The sequence below is a fragment of the Dendropsophus ebraccatus genome, chromosome 1, assembly GCF_027789765.1.
Source record: "Dendropsophus ebraccatus isolate aDenEbr1 chromosome 1, aDenEbr1.pat, whole genome shotgun sequence".
Lineage (NCBI taxonomy): Eukaryota > Metazoa > Chordata > Amphibia > Anura > Hylidae > Dendropsophus > Dendropsophus ebraccatus.
In genome coordinates, this window is record NC_091454.1 from 135,959,728 (window position 1) to 135,980,975 (window position 21,248).

At 40.4% G+C, this 21,248-nt stretch overlaps 1 protein-coding gene across 1 annotated transcript in view; it reads right to left on the reverse strand.

The window, feature by feature from the left end:
- KCP (kielin cysteine rich BMP regulator) overlaps positions 1 to 21,248 on the reverse strand; it is an 86,140-nt gene that overhangs the window by 40,177 nt on the left and 24,715 nt on the right. Inside the window, exons 6-21 of the mRNA XM_069979439.1 lie at positions 19,106 to 19,182; positions 16,198 to 16,294; positions 15,357 to 15,424; positions 14,990 to 15,160; positions 14,229 to 14,325; positions 14,065 to 14,147; positions 11,988 to 12,081; positions 7,218 to 7,297; positions 6,443 to 6,616; positions 5,998 to 6,091; positions 5,372 to 5,454; positions 2,420 to 2,513; positions 1,136 to 1,215; positions 916 to 1,001; positions 394 to 484; positions 186 to 285 (exon numbers count right to left, since the gene is read on the reverse strand). Coding sequence (XP_069835540.1) covers positions 186 to 285; positions 394 to 484; positions 916 to 1,001; positions 1,136 to 1,215; positions 2,420 to 2,513; positions 5,372 to 5,454; positions 5,998 to 6,091; positions 6,443 to 6,616; positions 7,218 to 7,297; positions 11,988 to 12,081; positions 14,065 to 14,147; positions 14,229 to 14,325; positions 14,990 to 15,160; positions 15,357 to 15,424; positions 16,198 to 16,294; positions 19,106 to 19,182 — 1,569 coding nt within the window. The remainder of the gene's footprint in view (positions 1 to 185; positions 286 to 393; positions 485 to 915; positions 1,002 to 1,135; positions 1,216 to 2,419; positions 2,514 to 5,371; positions 5,455 to 5,997; positions 6,092 to 6,442; positions 6,617 to 7,217; positions 7,298 to 11,987; positions 12,082 to 14,064; positions 14,148 to 14,228; positions 14,326 to 14,989; positions 15,161 to 15,356; positions 15,425 to 16,197; positions 16,295 to 19,105; positions 19,183 to 21,248) is intronic.

The following is a 21,248-nucleotide window of genomic DNA, read 5'->3' on the forward strand; positions in this document are numbered from 1 at the left end:
GGGGGGGCAAAGAAAAGGGAAAAAAATATACCTTGTATTTTTACATTACATTACATTTATATACTTTCTCTGGCTGCATGTATTTTATACACTAGTTGCTCTGTGCTCTCGCTCTAGCTTTTACATGTTTCCTAAAGGCAGTACCAGCTTTTTGTTATACTTTATTTTTATTAATTTATTCTTACCTTCACAACTTGGGCAACATTGTCCACTGATTTTGCCCGGGTGACTGCACTGTGCTGGAGGACACCGTCTGTCTAGATGGTCACAGGACACCTCCCCTGCCTTACATATGAAAAGACAAGTATCATAAACAGTTACTTAACATAAATAATATATTTAGATCTTTCTAATAATACTAATTGTAATGTCTAAAGAATATACCATACTCACAGAGCAAGTACAGCTCAGGCAGGGGTCATGGGAAGCTGTAAAAACGTCACCTTCTGCATATGAGCGAGAATCAAATTCACATCCCTCACACCTAATAAGAGGAGACAGCGGAGGTTGCATTGGCAGAATATGAAGGCTTTGTTCAAACCTTGCCAATCTGCTGCGGAAACTCTTGTGACTGCTCCATCCATCTGAATGGGCCTTACAGAAATCAATGCACATGATGCAGAAACAACCCCACTGACTTGAGTGAAATACACTTTTTTTATTCACAGAAATGTCTGTAACAAATGTGCTGTGTTTATTTACACCTGAAATCATGAATACATTTTGAGCCAAAAGTACTGTATATTTTGGGCAAGTTAGTCCGATTTCAGGTCCATATCTCCCATATAATACTAGTAAATCTTCAAATCACCCAAATGACAAGCCACAATAAAACCGTTGAAATTTTTTTTTTTTTTATATATACTGCAACATGAAAACCATATACCCCCACATAAGTAACAGTTTACAGCGTACCTTGGGCAGCATTCTCCTGATTTTCGGACAGGGTTTCTACACAGCGTGGGGCTACATGGTATTGGACTGCATTGAACATTTCCATTCTGCAAAACAATAGGTGTACAAAACACAAGAGCTTGGTATTAAAAATGTATACATAATACGAATCTAGAAGTAATAAATGAATAAAAAGTTATACTCAAGGGTAAGTATTCCATATATAAAGAGAAAGCTGCACCTCACAGACACAGCGTGTACAAGAGTCGGAGCTTCTTACTGCTTGCCCATTCTGGTAAGTTCGACCATTATGTGAACAACCTGAAGAAGAAAGATAAAATGGTTAGACAATTTCCAAAGCTGTTATCTTTTCATATTGAAGGGCAAACATATTAAGACAAGACTTAAAAGTCGGTCACCAGACTCCAAACTTCCCAGACCCTTTGACCTGTGATGAATTAGTTGAAGGGGTATTCCCCTTAGGAAAACCAGTAACACCTAGGGCTATTCCCTTAACTCCCTACTTTAAGCAATAAGTTGAGCTGAACTGTTATATAACTATATACCTATACCCATATACCATATACCTCATCCCTATCCAGCAGAGACACACTCCTGTGGGTATAAGTATCCCTAAGGCATCCCCTTTGTCAGATAAAAGACCCCCGGAGATAAATCGCCAGCTCGTGCCATATTACATGGCCTGAGCTGTTTAGTAAATGCAGATGTGCTGATCTTGTAGATTGGTGCTCGTAAAACCCTTTGCTGTATTACACAGAAAGATATGCGGCCGATCATTTTTAAGTGTTTTGGAATTGAGTGATGAATGAGTGTTTGGTGTTCTTTGGCCGATCACTGGCCCTACTACACAGGGTGATATAGACCCTTTTTGGAGTATAGTAGGGCCCTAATGGGCAGTGACAAACAGGAATTTTCTTTGTAAGGGTCTACACCAGACGTGTCAAACTCAGGCCCTCCAGCTGTTACAAAACTACAATTCCCATCATGCCTGGACAGCCAAAGCTTTAGCTTTGGCTGTCCAGGCATGATGGGAATTGTAGTTCTGAAACCTGAGTTTGACACCCCTGGTCTACACTGTTAGAACACAAGGATGTTGAAAGATTTACTCTTCTAAGAAATTATTCAAAGAAAAATGGATCAGACAAGCACCAACTCTCCTTTTCTTGGGTTGTTTGAGGACTGGTGTTTTACACTACTACATATAACCTCTATTTTAATGCCATAACATAGTTTATAACATAGTTGAACTAATGTTTTTGACACAAAAATGCAGGAAAGGCATGTTAGTAAACTTGATAATAATATGGAAATGTGCTCGTGTAGTCCATTGAGTGACATATGAATAAAAAATGTGAAAAAAATGTGTAAGTAGCTGGACTTACCGTGCATATGTGCATAGCCTTCATCTATTCTTGATAGTTTAACCTTTTTATGCATAATGTTCTATCTATGTTATACAAGACATTTATCGCTAAAGAGCCATAGAAATCTGGTTGGTGCATACCATCACAAACAGGACAGCAGGTTCCTGGCCTTGGTGGAGCTGGATTCCTACACAGAGAGGCACAGTGACGCTTTCTACATTGAACCTTCCCCTCCTACATTGAGAAAATATGAATGGTCAGTGGTAGAGAAAGTTATAAATTAACATTGCTTTTCAGAAATGAGTGATATGGTTGCATGTCATAAGGATAGAGAGTAGGGATGAGCGAACCGATATGTTACGAACCAGATTCGTTACGAACTTTGCAAAAAGTTTGTGACGAAGTTAGTTAAAACCCCAACGGCGTCGCAAAACTGTATTGTTTTCACAGAATGGAAGAGGATATAAGGAATTATTACTCCTATAATCCCTTTTATCCTGTTATTATGTGAATATCAAGGTGTGTGACGTCACTACAGGAACAGGAAGTGCCTGAGCGTCCATGCTCTTTCTCATTGTGTGTGTACGTTAGGCAGAGAGGGAAAACACATAGATTACATATCCAAACAACTGGATAAGTACAGGGAGAGATAGAGAAGGAGTATATATTGTTTGTGAGAGAAGCAGGAGAGAGGAAGATAAAAAAAAAATTGCAAGATCCAGGGAAAGCTTGATAAGCCCATACATAGTGAAAGAGGCTGAGAAATCAAGAGTTAGGTAGAGAGAGAGAGATAGATAGGCATCTAACTCAAAAATTGTGATATCTAGGGAGAGATAGGGAGATAAAAAAAAGAAATAGGGAGAGAAAAGTGAGAAGAGTCACTCTGGACACGTAGCATTGAACCAGCTACTGTTCCGTGACAGAGAGGAGACGCTAGACGTTGCTGCTCTGCTGGGTGCCGTTAACCGCGTATAGCCGCAAGCAAAAAAGTTTAAAAAAACTTTTAAAAAAAAGTTTGTTTGTTTGTTTTTGATAAGCTGTTCTAGGTGACGCTAAGTCAGCGCCCCACAAAAGCTGTCCGTTTGTGCTCTGCTGGTTGCCGTCAACCCCGTCTAGCTGCCCGCAACCAAAAAAGTTTTAAAAAACTTTTTTAATAATACTGGCCTGGAGTCGATCAACTGCTGCCTCCTGCTCCTGAAGTAGTCTGTTTTTAATAATACTGGCCTGGAATCAATCAACTGCTGCCTCCTCCTCCTCCTCCTCCTCAAGTCGAATCTCCTCAATAATACTGGCCTGGAATAGATCAACTGCTGCTTCCTCCTGCACCTCAAGTAGTCTGTTTTTAAGAATACTGGCCTAGAATCAATCAACTGCTCTTCTGGCAGAGAAACTGGAGATTTGGCCTCACCTTGCAGAGTTTTCCTTGGCTCTGCTGTTCTGCCCAGCTAGTAGTGTGGCGTCAGAGAGGGTAATCAGTGCAGCTGGTAACATCGTAACACCGCAAAGAACGAGGCTCTCTTGCCACAGTGTTGAGATGCTGACTTTTGTGAAGATGAATCGTGCCTGAATTAATAATACTGGCCTGGAATCAATCAACTGCTGCCTCCTCCTGCTCTTCAAGTAGTCTTTTTTTAATTATACTGGCCTGGAATCGATCAACTGCTGCCTCCTCCTCCTCAAATAGCCTCTCTATAATACTGGCCTGGAATCAATCAACTGCTGCCTCCTCCTCCTCAAGTAGCCTCTCCTCGATAATACTGGCCTGGAATCGATCAACTGCTGCCTCCTCCTCAAGTAGCCTCTCCTCAATAATACTGGCCTGGAATCAATCAACTGCTGCCTCCTCCTCCTCAAGTAGCCTCTCCTCCATAATACTAGCCTGGAATCGATCAACTGCTGCCTCCTCCTCAAGTAGCCTCTCCTCAATAATACTGGCCTGGAATCGATCAACTGCTGCCTCCTCCTGCTCTTCAAGTAGTCTGTTTTTAATTATACTGGCCTGGAATCAATCAACTGCTGCCTCCTCCTACTGCTGCTCAAGTAGTCTGTTTTTAATTATACTGGCCTGGAATCAATAAATTGCTGCCTCCTCCTCAAGTAGCCTCTCCTCAATAATACTGGCCTGGAATCGATCAACTGCTTCCTCCTTCTCCTCAAGTAGCCTCTCCACGGTAATACTGGCCTTGAATCAATCAACTGCTGCCTCCTCCTACTGCTGCTCAAGTAGTCTGTTTTTAATTATACTGGCCTGGAATCAACTGCTGCCTCCTCCTCAAGTAGCCTCTCCTCAATAATACTGGTCTGGAATCGATCAACTGCTGCCTCCTCCTCCTCAAGTAGCCTCTCCTCCATAATACTAGCCTGGAATCTATCAACTGCTGCCTCCTCCTCAAGTAGCCTCTCCTCAATAATACTGGACTGGAATCAATCAACTGCTGCCTCCTCCTGCTGATCAACTTGTCTCTTCTCAACAATACTGGCCTGAGAGGCGAGCAATCTACTGCTGTCTCCTCCTGTTCCTCGACTTGTCTCTTCTCAACAATACTGGCCTGAGAGGCGAACAATCAACTGCTGCCTCCTCCTGCTGCTCAACTTGTCTCTTCTCAACAATACTGGCCTGGGTGCAATCAAGTGCTGCCGCATCCTCCTTGTAAACTTTTTTTTTCAATATTTTTGTCACTATTTTGGCATTTTTATTTACTATATTTTATTATTATTTCTATAATTAATTTTTTTTTGTCATTATTTTTGCACTTTCCCCCCCCCACACTTTTTTCATTGTAATATCAACTGCAACTAAACGAAACTATACCCTATCACACTCCCACTATTGAAGCTGCAATTATTCAGCCGTTAGAGCAAGGTTCGTTTTCGGTTCGGACCAATCCGAACTTCACGAAAGTTCGCCAGATCGAACCGAACCGAACTTTTCAAAAGTTCGCTCATCCCTAATAGAAAGTTAATATGCCATGAAATTAATAAAGCCAGAAGGTAAAGAACAGTGGAGGCTCAGTAATTTCAGTGTAAAAGGAGTATCTAGGGGCAGATTGTACAGCTGTCCCAACAGATTACAAAAATATTTAGTTTTATACCACACAACGGCAACTATGACATGGCTCTCCGTGTGGTTTCCATTCCTCTTCATGTCTGCGTGTTATTGTTCCATCAATGCAGCCTACAGGTGGAAGGAATGGATGAGGTATGGTTCAGTTAACACAAGATGTTATTGGGTTAAGAGCCAGACAAACTCTGGAAATTCACAACTAGAAAAAATATTTTCCTTAGAGACCAGTCAGGTCATTGTTTGCATTGGCAATATCACTGCATTTTTTAAAGGTTTTTATGTACCAAAATGTCTATTATGTCCTAATTACCTTTTTCTTTGGTATACCCACCCGATCTTAGGTCAACTCAATCTTCAGCTAACCTGATCTTTTTTCCTTTAACAGCATGGGTGCTTTAATACTTGTGCAAACAGTTTTTTTTATTGCAGGATACAGTGCAGGGTTTTACAGGGCGTGGAATGACAGCCACTTTGTGGGTTACTGTGTTGAATCGTTAACCTGTGAAACAGTCGTCACCCTGTCTTGTGGGAGGCCTTGCTCCTTTTCTTTTAGAGATATTATCATACTATTTCACACCTCAGCTCTTTATATAGTAATAAAAAAAAAGTTATGTTACTTGCTAATATAAGAGACAATTCAACACTGCTAGTTACCTTGGCATCTCTTACAACATTCTCCAGGAACCTCTTCTTGAAGAACGCAAGTCAACTTGGGGCAAGATACTCGTATACAATTGACATTACCATTCTGCAAAAAAAAAAAAAAAACACAGTATGTATAGAATTAACACACGTGGTCGACATAGAACAGAGTTTTATGTTTAGAATTTAAAAAAAAAACAGCATAATTATTGTTAGTTTAAAAAAAAGGTTCTGATTATTTGGGTGCGGGTGTTCAGGCCTCCACCAATCATAAGATAGAGGTGGGAGAAGCATGTGGCTGAGTGCTTTTCACTTCTCGGCTCATAGGGGTTTGAATATCTAGAACTCAACCAATCAAAACATTGACATGTCTGTGCGACACATCAAAAAAAAAATTTTTGTTGAATACAAATTGCAAATTCTAACACTGTATAGAAAGAAAAAAAGCGAAAACTACCTTGCACATACAGCTTTCACATGGGTCACCATTGCCTTCAAAAGTGACACCATTTGGTATAATGTCCCCTTGAAGATCGCAGGCTGAACAATCTGGACAGCACGAACCTCCTTTTACTCCATGAGTACAGGTTTGTGGACAACGCATTACATCAGTACATCTCACCTCACCGTCCTAAGCGTCACAGAGAGAGTTAATAATAAAGAGGAAATAAAAGAGTAAACATCTAAAAGGTTTAACACAAAGTTGCTATCATTTATATGTGCTGTTTATATAGTCAATGTTTGTCAAATTTGGGGCCTCCCCCTTCAAATAAAATGTTATATAGCTGGACTACTAGATCACATCTGGAATACTGTATCCAATTCTGGAGGCCTAACCTACTAAAGGATATTGATAAAAAGGAACAGGTCCGCAAAGATGGTTAATAGCCTCAAGCATAAAACATTTGAGGAAAGACTTAAGGAACTAAATCCATATTGTCTGGAGAAAAGAAGGAAGGGGAAGCATGATTGAAACATTCCAAGGGAATTTATCATTGGGTTAATGCATACTAACCTAATTTATTCATGTAGTAGCCCATGTAACCCTGATTCCAACACTGTTTTCCTTTTAAAAAATCTGGTCAGCCATTATCAAGGATATATAAGATATAGAGTATATACATATATCTTCATGCATAGGAGCAGGTGCACCTTCACTGCTAGGGAAAGTGTGTGAATATACAAAGAAGGGACGTCCTTACTTGTGTGAACTAAGGACTCTGAATACTAACCTGACAAATGCAGCGCTGGCAACCATCTGCAGTGGTAATGTTCTGACCAGGTAACAAGGGATGCCCATGAAAGTCACACACTAGGAGGAATAAAGGGAACAACATATAGGTGATGTCACTGCCATCTTGAGGAAAGTCTTCACAGACCATAGACCTCTGTGACGTCTGTCACTGTGTCAACCTGTGGTGAGAGGGACAGACACCGTGGTCTATTGATCCCTTAATTTTCCTAATTAATAGGGGGCTAAAATGTTGCTATATCAGCTGCTGATAATACTTCATTTCCAGTAAATTTTATTGAAGCAATAAAGCCTTTCTGTATTTTGTAGCATGAACATTACAAATAACACATGAGATATAAAAGATGGAGACTCTTTCTTTCTAGATCTTGAAAAAGCAATACATAGGAATCTTCAGAATAAATCAGTTACATACAAAAAATATCAAATATCAGAGATCTTGTTTGTTGCTGTTTGTTCATTCGAAGAATTTCAAAACTGACAAAGTAAAATGTTTTCACTTTCAAGAAAAAAACTAAATTAAACAAAACAAAAACCCAAATGAATTACAAATGGATTATAAAGCTAGCCTCCAACATTAAGTACAATGTCAAGATAGGTGATTCTGTCCATCCTGCCATTGTGAGACATTGTAGATACAGTATTAGGATATGTTCACACAACATAAATTGTGTATTAATCACAGCCGTTGTTGCCGATGTGCAACAACGGCTGTGATTAATACACAACCTATGTGCAGTGCAGTTAGAGTGAATTCCGGCCGAGTGTATACACTCCGGCTAGGATCGTTAGAAGTGCCGCTAAGAACTGACATGTTAGTTTTCTGCGACCGCTATTCATTAAATAGCGGCCGCAGAGAACCTGTCAGTTCACACAATGTTAGCGTGCGGCTCCAACCGCATGCTACATTATGTGCAGCGGCAAATTGGGATGCGGGTGCACACGGATGCGCTCACATTCCAATTCATCAGAAATAAAGATCATCTGGCCTGTACTACAGTTACACCGGCCTTTCTGCGCCACATTAGAGGTGTTCCCACAGCCAATACCTCTGTATAGGCTGCAGGAACATTCTCTTTTTATTATTGATTTGTAGGCACTGTCGGGTGTGCCCACAAATCAATTAGCCATTCACTTTAATGTAATGTGCGGCCCCCACCGCACATTTCATTGTGTGAACAGCTATTATTTCCGGATGCTGTTCACTGAACAGGGTCCGGAAATAATAGACAGGTACATTAATTTAATGCCCGTTTTAAAGAATAGGCGTTAACATAATGTATGAACACAGTGGCTGCATTGTTTTGAATTTAACCTCTTAAGGACATAGGACGTATGCGTACGTCATATGTCCTCACTTGCACTTCAAAGCGCTTTGAAGTGCCGCGATCCCGGGTGCCGCGAGTAGCCCAGGACCGCTGCTATTAGCGGGCACGGTCTGATCGCCGTGCCCGCTAATTAGCTAATCGGAGACAGCTGTCAAAGTTGACAGCTGCCTCCGATTACCGGAGGCAACGTTTCCCTGGGGTCTAGTGGGGGAGATCGCTCCTCCGGGACCTTGTCCCGGAGGAGCGATCTCCGTTACTGATGCCGGCCGGGGACGCGTCCAAGATGGCGCCGTCCTCGGCTCGGCACTCGTTCGTGTTCGGCTGCAGCAGCCGAAAGCAAACGAGTGCCGATCTCATGGATCTCTGCAGCATATCTATGCTGCAGAGATCTCAATGAGAGATCCAAGTGTATATACTAGAAGTCCCCTAGGGGGGCTTCTAGTATATGTGTAAAAAAAAAAAAAAAAAAGTGTTGTTAATAGTAAAAAGCCCCCTCCCCTAATAAAAGTCTGAATCACCCCCCTTTTCCCAGGTTTTAAATAAAAGTAAACAAATAAATAAATAAATAAACATGTTTGCTATCGCCGCGTGCGTAATCGCCCGAACTATTAATTAATCACATTCCTGATTTCGTACGGTAAACGGCGTCAGCGCAAAAAAAATCCCAAAGTGCAAAATTGCGCATTTTTGGTCGCATCAAATCCAGAAAAAATGTAATATAAAGCGATCAAAAAGTCGTATATGCGCAATCAAGGTACCGATAGAAAGATCACATCATGGCGCAAAAAATGACACCTCGCACAGCCCCATAGACCAAAGGATAAAAGCGCTATAAGCCTGGGAATGGAGCGATTTTAAGGAACGTATATTGGTTAACAACGGTTTGAATTTTTTACAGGCCATCAGATACAATATAAGTTATACATGTTATATATCGTTTTAATCGTAACGACTTGAGGAACATGCATAACAAGTCAGTTTTACCCCAGGGCGAATGGCGTAAAAACACATTTCCCCCAAATAAAAGAAATGCGTTTTTTTTTTCAATTTCACCACACTTTGAATTTTTTTCTGGTTTCGCAGTGTACTTTATGCAAAAATTCAGCCTGTAATTGCAAAGTACAATTAGTGACGCAAAAAATAAGGGCTCATGTGGGTTTCTAGGTGGAAAAATGCAAGTGCTATGACCTTTTAAACACAAGGAGGAAAAACCGAAAACGTAAAAACGAAAATGGGCCATGTCCTTAAAGGGTTAATGCAATCCCGCCCCTGCAGTAAAGAACAGACGCTGAATCCATTGCAATCAGCATCCATTTCTTAAATAAAAATTATGTAGTGTGAACATAGCCTAACAACCGTAATTGATCACAACCAATCATATAATGAACATGCTCATTATTTACTACCTACTTTTGAAAAATACAGACTTTTGTTTTAAACTGTTCATATATGGTTTTATGTTGTTTAACTTAAAATTACTGTTGTATTTAGCTTTTATTTTACTGTGTGTGAACTTATGGCCCTATTCCACGGGTCGTTTTAGAGGAGCAAACGAGCGCTATTAGCGCTCGTTTGCTCCTCGTTCGCCGCTCGCTGCCGCCGCTATTCAACGCGGCTGCAGCGAGCGGGTGAGTGCGGGAGGGGCGGCGGGGAGCTGCGGGGGGGCTGCCCGGGGGATCGCTGATCGTCCGGGCAGCCCATAGGATATAGCAGCATCTGCTGCCGACGCTCCTATTCAACGGAGCGACGGCAGCAGATCGCTGCTATATCAGTCGCTTGTTTTTCAACATGTTGAAAAACAAGCGACTGCAACGATCAGCCGACATGAACGATGTCGGCTGATCGTTGCACTCTATTCCACGGAACGATTATCGTCCGTAGCGGTCGATATCGTCCGAAAACGAACGATAATCGTTCCGTGGAATAGGGCCTTTAGCTTTTAAGACTATTGACATTTGAGCAAAATACAAATTGGGTTATGCAGATGCACAAGTCACATACTGTACAAAATAACTTTTTCTGTATGCCTCCTTGCTAACAGAAGTTCTGATATAAAAAAAAAAATAGAACACTCATGTAATTGTGAAAAGGTTTTTACATCTATTGTCCTAACTCCAAAAAAACAGTTGGGTGAAATGTCTGTAAAATATAAATAAATGCAATTAAAAATCTAATGATTTGCAGATTTCAAAAGCTATGTTAGATTCCCAATACCAAAGTGTAGCAACCTCCTCTTCCTTTACTAACATTCTGTAAACTTCTAGGTAGTAAGGAGACCAATTGCTGGAGTTTGGGAGTGGAATGTTATCCTGTGTTTTGCCTGATCTAGGATTCTAGTTGCTTCATTCTGGGTCCTTTTTGTTTTATGATGCTCCAAATGATTTCAATTGGTAAAAGGTCTGGATTGCAGGCAGACCAGTTCAGCACCTGGGATCTTTTTCTATGAGGCCATGCTGTTGTGATCGATACAGTATGCGCTTTAGCATTATCTTGCTGAACAATGCAAGGCTTTGTCTGAAAGCAGCATATTTAGTTCTGGAACCTGTATATAGGGGGAGATCTATCAAACATGGTGTAAAGTGAAACTGGCTCAGTTGCCCCTAGCAACCAATCAGATTCCCCCTTTCATTTTCCAAAGAATCTGTGAGGAATGAAAGGTGGAATCTGATTGGTTGCTAGAGGCAACTGAGCCACTTTCACTTTACACCTTGTTTGATCTCCCCCATTGTGTTCAGCATTGATGGTGCCTTTCTAGATGTGTTAGCTGCCAATGCCATAGGCACTAATGCAACCCCATACCTGAATTTCTCGGGCTTCTCTGAATCTTTGGATGATATTATGTACTGTAGATTGTGGGATATTCAGAGTCTTTCCCAACTTTACACTGAGAATTTTTTTTCTGAAATTGTTCAACAATTTTTAGATGAACCTCTGCCCATCTTCCCTTCTGAGAGACTCTACCTCTCTTTTTATAACTAGTCATGTGACTTTGTTGCAGCTTGCTTTTATAGCTATTTTCTCTTCTTTTTAATTACCATCACTTACTTTTCCATCCTTTAGTTGCCCCTGTCCAGAGATATTTGTTTTACATTTTTTGCTGCCTTCGGGTATTAAATTATAAAAAAAAAAAATCATGACATGGCAAAATGTCTCACTTTCAACATCTGATACGTGTTATCTGTTCTATTGTGAATAAAATAGTTTTCAATTAGGTTTGCAAATCATTGCATTATGTTTCTATTTACATTAGTTTACATTTTACACAGCATCCCAACTTTTGGAATTAGGGTTGTACATACAGTACACACAGCAAAAATACTGTGTGGGATCATAGCCTAATGGATTCCATTTATAATAACTTATTGTCTGGTTATTGGATAGGTGATAACCATTAGATTGATCACTAAAAGACTTGTCTTTACCTGGGCAGGTGGGACAACACTGGCCTGGTGCAGGTACTGGATTTCTGCAAGCAGCTACTGGACATTGCACAGGCAAACATCGCACCAGATTATTCTAAAAAAAAAACCAAAAACATTAAATGAAGGAGGAAAATCAAAAAAGGAAGTTTACACTGTACTAAAAGAGAGTCCTTTGGAGTTTTATCTCTCTAAAATAACAGGGATGGCAGGAGCATGAAAGGGTAATAAAAGAAGAAAGTTTCAGGATAAGTGTGTCATTTGGCTGTGGCTACATACATACATACAAAGCCCAGCAGGATTCTTGGTGCACTCCCATGGGCAGCATGTAGCAGTAGGTAACGTCTGAGAGATGCATGGCAGCATAGCAAAAACTGGCTGTGCAGCCATTTTATTAGCCCCTTTTGTGCATATGTACAGGATAGCAACCAGGGCACAGTGTTCTAACTGAATAATTGAGACTTACATGGTGTTTGGGGCCTTTGCAATATGCTCCATTATAATAGTAGGTCACATTACAATAGATAGACTTTCAAGTACAGTATTTATTGACACTTTATAAGTTATCCTGATGAAGGTCTCAGTGGAGCCAGTGGTGCGTCAAAAAATGTTCCTTGATTTTCAATAAATAATTCTGCCTGTTGTTATGGGACCTTTTTCACAACTGATTATAGTGCGAAGAGTGTGGTTGTGGTCCAGAAGTGCTCAAAGGTCCCAGTTTGAACAGAAAACGTTGTTCTGATTACTACTTATAATAAAGTTTGGATCCTGCACCTTTTCTTGAGGACAACAGCAAGAGGATCCCAGTGTGAGCAGCAGTGAATACACTTTACATGCCAACAGTAGACCTGAATGTGCACTTGGCACAACTTGAGACTGTTCTAACATGTAAGAAACTGAGCTAATAGATTTCGTGTCTGAAATGTGTTTGTTGTGGATCAAAATGGCCATATATTGATAATGCAAGAATACAGGAGAAATAACAGAAGATTGCCAGCACAGAATTATTTTAATGGGAATATAGTTCTTTGCTAAAACAATCATGCCAGGGGAGCTAATTGCCCTTTTCTATTTCGAACATTGTAAAAGTTACAATATTTTAAATGGTTCCATGTATTTTGTACCATTGCACTTAGCCAGTATAATTGCCTAACAGATAACAACCACTGTTTAAAGCGTAACTGTCATTTCAGGGTCATTTTTCTGAAAACAATAAATATCTATAGTACAAGTGATTTTAAGGAACTCTGTAATAGGTTTTATGTACTAAAAGAGTTTCCTTCTGGACTGAAAAAGCAATCTCCCAGCCTCCCCCCTCACATCAAATGAAGCAGGATTTCTGTCTCCATTATGTGGCTATGGAGAGGGGAGGGGCTGTTAGGAGTGACTGAGCACGGAGCAGTCCTGCAAAGCACAACACCCTGCAATCTTCTCTCAGTAAGTTCATAGATAAGCACTGACCTTTCTGACCCCAGAATCCTGCGGTTTAGGTGCCCAGAGAGTCTACAAACAGCTGACCTTCATGTCACCTCTTCCTGCTCCCTCATCTCCCTCAGCCCCTCCCCCCTTCATAGGCTTACAATGGAGAGAGCAGAGCCCGTCTTCACTGGCTTCTCTGTAATGAAGACGTGTTTGCCTGATAATGCAAAGATAAGAAGTCAGGGGGGGAGGCTGGGAGATTGCTTCTTGAGTACAGAAGGAGGCTTTTTTGGCTGATGAAACCTATTACAGAGTTTCTTAAAATTTGACAGTTACGCTTTAACTCTTAAAGGAGTTTAGTTTGCTAATCTGCACTAAGCGCACACCGCCCCTTATCCTCTTAGTTATTCCCACCACACAGTGCACCCATTCACTCCATACATTGTGTAGAACCATGCCATTAACAAGAACATAACATTACAAAAGACCTTTATGATTAGAATTTAAAATTTGAAAAAATACCGTTCAGTGCTGGGGCTTCAATATACTAAGGGACATGTCTGCACTCTGGGTCCTAGGATTGCACATATATTGTATTCTGGAGATCACAGAGTGTGACCATTATGTAATAGGAGTCACAAGACTGAAGTGGGTCACTCACCAAACAGGAACAGTTCACACAAGGATTGCTCTGTGAAAGAAAGTAGTCTCCATTTTTGTAAGATACTCCCTCATATTCACATCCTAGAATAAACAGAGTCACACGTCAACCCTATGACTGATAAAAGGGATCATGATATTACTCAGCTCAGGATTTAGTCTTACCTTGCTTGCAGACTGCACAGCATTGTCCAGGTGGGGTATACTTCTTTATACAGGTCATTTCTGGGCAGCGCTCCCTTACACATTGGACTGTTCCGTTCTTACAAAAAACATTAGAATATATTATATATTCAATTCTTTTTGCATTTTCAGCTAAGCCTGGCCTTCTTAAACTGCCGCTAAGCACACTTGGCAAAAAAAGACATGTATAAATATAACACAAAAAAGGATAGCAATTGTATCTCAGTCGTCCTTCTAGGTTATTGTTATACTTGTGCCCTCCGATTATTGTAATCAGTCCTATTTAATACAGTACAACCCACGTCTGTCTTTTTCTCTTTATGTCTGTAACTGCCCTGTTCCTTTTCTTCCAGGGTTTGTATAAATCTTGTTTTGTGTAATTATAAAAAGGAAGAAGCCACTAAGGTGTCCCCGTCATTTAAAAAGATGGCATGTTTTTTTGTACAGCACTAAAAAGCTATTTTTCTTGGTCCTGCAAGACCAATAAAATGAACATTCAGAAAGTTGCGTTTAACTAATTTACCCCTCATATATCTAGAACTGTCAGAAGTTTTCAGGGGTCAAAATTGCTGACAAACTCATTTTAAATGATACATTTCCTCCTGTCTTCAGTCACCACTAGAGGGAGCTTTGAATCATGTTGAAGACCAATTTATCATTAAATTCCGTGAAGGCTTCATAAATGCATTTTCACTTCCTTTTAGAGCTTAAATCCAAAAATAGGACCTTGGTATTGCAACTACCTTGCATGTGCAAGTGGTACACAGATCTGGTTGGAACCTTTCTCCATTGTTCAAAATCCGCCCATGGTACTGGCAGTTAATACATTCTGGACAACATCTTCCAGGTGGAGTGAAGGGATGTTCACAGGTTATAGCCTCACAAATGTTAGAGGCGCATTTCACTGTGCCTCCCTGTTTAAAATACAGTACAACAAAATGTTATATTAAATGCAGACACTTTTTTCTACGTTTAAATGAAACTTGCTCCGAATGTGCACAGTTTTATTACAATAGAGTTTGTGCATATCTGTAAATATAATATATACTAAACCGTTGTAAACCGTAAAACACATAAGGTATTTTAACAAAGATTTACTCTATGTCTTACCTGACAAGTACAGCTTATACAAGTATCCTTCTTCCATGTATCTCCATCCAGGTGGCCATCAGAGCAGCCTAATGTAAAGAAACGCTTAAAAGTTGCCAAAAAATATTTATGCGGTCGTACTCACAAGATGTGTGATTCAGGAGCACCAAAGCTAATGCACGCACCAAAGGAATCCATTACATTCATTTAAATGTAAATCCTATAATATAACTGATTGTATGAAAACAGGTGTATTAAGATGATTTAGCTGTAACATATGCTAACCAAATGTACAGTTCATGTATTTTACTGAGTAAACACCTAAAATGCAATGAGATAAAGTAACCAAACCCATGTGGAATTACCCAGGTTTCTGTACTGATGGTTTGATTGATACCACTCACTTGGGCCTCTTGCAGTACACAGCTCTTTGTGAGGTTGAACCACATCATGTTGAATGGGCTATCACATGTGCTTGGCTACTTACAGTACAGCACCAATGTTTTCTTAACATGAAAAGGACTGATTACTTCCACTAGAAGTAAACAATAAGGTGAAGATTTATCAAACTGGTGTAGAATTGTCTTAGTTGCCCCTAGCAACCAATCAGATTCCACTTTTCATTCTTCATGGATTCTTTGAAAAATGAAAGGTGGAATCTGATTGGTTGCTAGGGGCAACTAAGACAATTCTACTTTACACCAGTTTGATAAATCTGCCCCTTAAGCTTCCTATTGAATGAATAGGACAGAGATCTTTAAAACTGAGAGGAATCAATATTGGAATATTGTCTAACATTTGAGTAAAGAACAATTAACATTTATTTGCTAATAACTTTAAATCTGAAGATGACAATACCCACCTCCTAGACAGCGAGGACAACATTCACCAGGTGGTGTCACCGGATGATTACACTCCACTGGTGGGCAAGTCTTCTGGATGCATTTGACTTCTCCATTCTAAAAAGAACAAGCAAAAATAAGAAAAATAATTTTTTGATGGGTGACTAAGTATATTTTCATTGAAGGATTACCGTATATCAAGGATAGTAAATTTGCTCATAACAGCATAGCTTATTCCCACATCCCACAAATTACGGGCCCTACGGGCAGGGAAGCCCTGTGATGGAATGTTTCCCCGCCTGGCATGATGTATCAATATGATGCCAGGAGTGGGGAAACTCTTTGAATCTCCGCGGCAATGTAGTGACAGAGCTGTGTGGCGGGAAACATTCCATGACAGGGCTTCCCCATCCATAGGGCCCGTAATTTATGGGACTAAGCCCTAAGACTTCATTCACACATCAGGATATTTTTGCAGATCAGTATTTTTTGAGGATCCACATTTTTTTTGCAGATGTTACAGACATTGCATGGTGGCTCAGTGGTTAGCACTATAAGTTCTGGGTTCAAATCCCACCAACGGCAACATTTGCAAAAGAGTTTGTATGTTCTCTCTGTGTTTGCGTGGATTTCCTCTGGGTACTCCAGTTTCCTCCCACACCCAAAGACATACAGATAGGTGAAGCGCTGCGGAATCTGTGTGCGCCATACAAATAAAATAAAAATAGGTAATCTACTTAATTAATCTGCTTCAGGGTCTCTTGCCTCTACTGCCCACTAATATATAAGAAACCCCTCACTACACGGACTCTTGTCAAGCCACATTTGGTTTCCAATTGCTTTTATAGCATAAGATAATGATTATCTATAACACATCTTATGATAAATGTCTCCAAAAGGTTAAGCAGTAATAAATATCAGTCCTCATGTAACGTCATATAACACAAGAGCATTATAAGAAACAGATGTACTGGTAAAAAACTATCTGCGGAATGATAGTTTACCTTGCATCGCACAATAAAAATAGCAGTGTTGCTAGCAGTTAGAAACAAACATAGAAAGTAACATTTACAATTTGTCCAAAAAGAATTTGAACATGCTGCGTACATACTTCACAGGCACTGGCCGTGCTCATAAACTATGAAGAGCCATTTGCTTTTGAAAAAGATCAGTTTGTATAGTTATCCAACACATCAGTTTGTATAGTTATCCAACATACAGATTTCTTTACATTTCCATACCAGTCTTAGCCTATGATCACAACACATTTAATGCTTAAATTTGGTGTATGTCTCAATGCATAAGCAGAATATATAAAGACTCACATTGACCTAACAGAGGGCTCGTAGCCTCCACCGGGCTGGATGCATCAGCAGAACTTTTTCATTTGTTTAGGAAATTGCAGCAGACAGTGCTTTCCAATACACTGCATGGTATACTTTTGGTCACAGGCCTATGTATGCATGTGATCATGATGTCAAGGCTGTGGATAGCCGTGGAATAGGCCCAGTAAACGAGCGCCGATCTAGTAGATCGGCACTTGTTTACATTATTGATCGAGTCCCCCATCAGCCTGTGGAATAGAACCCTAACTCCCTCTTGTAACCCACAGATACTGGCCAACATACAATCTAAGTAAATGGCAATCTCCTCTTTACCACTTTAATCACTTCTTCACACTCTTGCAAACAAAACTTGTCTCTCTTCTCTAAAGAGATTATCCAGGATTAGGAAAACCTAGCTGCTTTGTTCCAAAATCATTGTCACACCCGTCCTCAGGTTGTGTGTGCTATTCTATTACATGACTCCATTCACTTCAGTGGAACTGAGCTGCAAGAACACACACAAACTGAAGACAAGAGTGGTGCTGTTTCTGGAGGAAGTCACCTATGTTTCTCTAGTCTTGGATAACCTCTTTCACTTTCTTTCTTATTCAATGTGACGGTCTCCAACGCTGCAAACCTAAATGGTCACTAAAAATTTCTCTTCCATCAAGCATTTCTCAGGGTCTAAAGATCCCATCATCTGGTATTCCAACAATGCATTCATCTGACATGTCTAGAGCTGCTTACTCATTCCCCTGACAAATCGTTTGATTCCCTATTCCTTGTTACTATGTGTTTTCCAACATTGTGCTATGTACATTACCATATAGTTTGCGGTGCTATGGAAATATTAATGATACAAATCACAAATTAACAATTTAGACTAAACAGACAATACCCATTATTTTTCCTTATTCTTAATGCAAATCCCTCTTTCAAGAAAAGTCTATAAACGCAATAGGTTTTATGGAGAAAGAAAATGTGAAAAGAGGCTACTGCTTACTAATACTACATGTTTGGTCTTTTTTCTAAAATACATTTCTTCATGTCCTCTTTTGGTAAAAGATCACTATCTTTTCAAACAACTTCTTCTTATTTCATTATTTATCCCTGGTTATATTTTGAAACTTTCAATAATTAAAATTTTGGATAAATAAATACATAAATAAGTATAAATAAAATATCTTCAATGTGCTGGTTGTCTAATATTTAAAACTAAATTATTTGACAAATGGGTGTTACCATACTCCATATGCCAATGAGGCATGTCCCTACACATTCTGATACATTTGGCAAGTGCTAATAATGTCCTGTTCTGATAAAACCTAGGGGGTTATTTATCAAAATGGTGTAAAGTAGAATTGTCTTAGTTGCCCCTAGCAACCAATCAGATTCCACTTTTCATTCATCATGGGTCCTTTGGAAAATGAAAGGTGGAATCTAATTGGTTGCTAGTGGCAACTAAGACAATTCTACTTTTACACCAGTTTGATGAATCTCCCCACCAGTTGTCAATTTTTCACACAGTTACAGCAGGAATAACAGAATAACAATGCAGAGTACAAACCAATAACACTATGGAAGTCAATAAGAGATTTCCCACCTGGCAGACACATGATGTGCAGGAACCAACAGAGAATGTTTCCTTGTTATTGTAAGACCTCCCCTCATAAGAGCAAGCTGTGGCAGGAAATGAAAAGGGAAACATTATAAGTTAAGTAAAAAAAACCTACATGCTGGACATCATTGTTGTATAAACAAACGAAAACCATGTCACAGAGCCAAAGCAAGGTCTTGACTTATAAAGCATTCACTATTGTTATGGGTGTGCTTATTCTGAGGCAGGCTGAAGTAATTTTCTAAGGTACAACGTACATCTAAAATATTTTTATTTGGATAGAGCAGATATATTAAATAGATACTGCATAGACTTTTACAATGTTAGATTCTTAGGGATATTGAAATTTTTTAAAATTTTTCTCTGCACTATACAACTCCTGACTTGGAGATTTGCAGTCTAAAGGCCCTTTTACATGGGTCAGTTATTAAAGGGGTACTCCGGGCCGGGGGCTATTTTGGTGAATTGCCGGGGAGGGGGGGGGAATTGAAGCCGGAGGTCACTTACCTCCCCCGTTTCAGTGACGGTGCCCGGATCGCGCTGCCGCTTACTCTCGTCTCTCGGCCGTTTCATAGTCAGAGCTGCCGCATGGGACGTGAAGTCTCAAGGCAGCTCTGCCAATCAGCGGCTGTAGCGGAGTCCCACCTCGGCCGCTGAATGGCAGAGCTGCCTTGAGATGTCCCGTCTCATGCGGCAGCTTTGACCAGGAAGCGGCCGCAAGACGGGAGTATGGGGGGGGGGGGGCGTGGTCCGGGCACCGGCGCTGGAACGGGGGAGGTAAGTGACCTCAGGCTTCAATTTCCACCCCCTCCCTGGCGATCCTCCAAAATACCCCCCGGCCTTAAGTACCCCTTTAGGAAAGAGCTAATAATCTGGCAAATGCCCGTTCACCAGCTAATTTGATCTTTTGCCTGGCTGTAAAAATCATTGTTATCGTCCAGACATCTGTCCGTGTAAAGATGTGTGTATTATAACAATGCATGTTATTGGCAGCATGAATGATACCGTGATCGTTTGTGCAGCCCGGCCACGTGATTTCTTAAGCCTTGTTGAGGCACTGCAAGCATGTGGCCGTGTAAAAGGACCCTAAAAGACAGATCACTTTATCTAACATATAGAAGGGTTGGAAATATTCTGATAATATTAACAGATTACTATGGATTAAACAAGATAATGGGGTAGTGCCCACCATAACCCATGGAGGTGTTGGAAGGTCAACTGGAGGTGGTTGATGCACTCCCACAAAAAGTATGAGGTGGGGCCAGATGTGGTGGGGAGAATCATAGCAGTATAATGGAACAGGCTGCGGAGTTGAGATCCATGACTATAGGATCATACCACATATAGTTAATAAAACTGGCAAACTGCAACAACTGAGTGTCTTACTAAGGAATCCCTCTTCCACGCTTATACCAACGACAGATGCCATGCCATCCACAGGGCTCCAGTCAACTATAGTGACCCAAGTAACAGCCATAGATGTCTACTGTCACTGTAGAAAACCGCTCATTCTGAATATGAAGGAGATTTAAGCACAGCTTCATGCACACCAAGGAACATGACTTACATATATTATTGCATGCTTGTCTTTTTTTTAAAGGCTGCGAGAGTCACTAACATGATCTTTGCCCTAGACACATACATATCTTATAGGATGACTGGCAAAGGGATTCCAGCACAGTTATTACATTGAATGTAACCATAGATACCATGAAACACCAGTTACTATGCGTTCATTCAGTCAAAGAACTAGCATTGATTCTGCTGTTTGCATACTCTATTATCATTGCTTCTCAGTGGATCTATAAAGGTTAGAAATGTGACACATTAAAATATTTTATATACATAACTTCTCATAAATGCTTACATGTGATATGCATGTAGAATAGCTTGGTAGAACATATTACATGTCTATGGTATGTGTCACTTCTGTGCACAGGTGTACAAACACTTAAAGCAAACGTACTGTCAGGTACATCGCTTTAAGATTTTTACATAGACTGGCGCTGGCGTGGGGATGCTGGTGGCGCGGTACTTTCTTTGAACGGCGGGCCCGGTTCCCATGCATGGAGTCGGTCTATTCCCGGGCACCAGCCCAGCCTGAAGAACTCGAGGTGGGCCAGTGTAA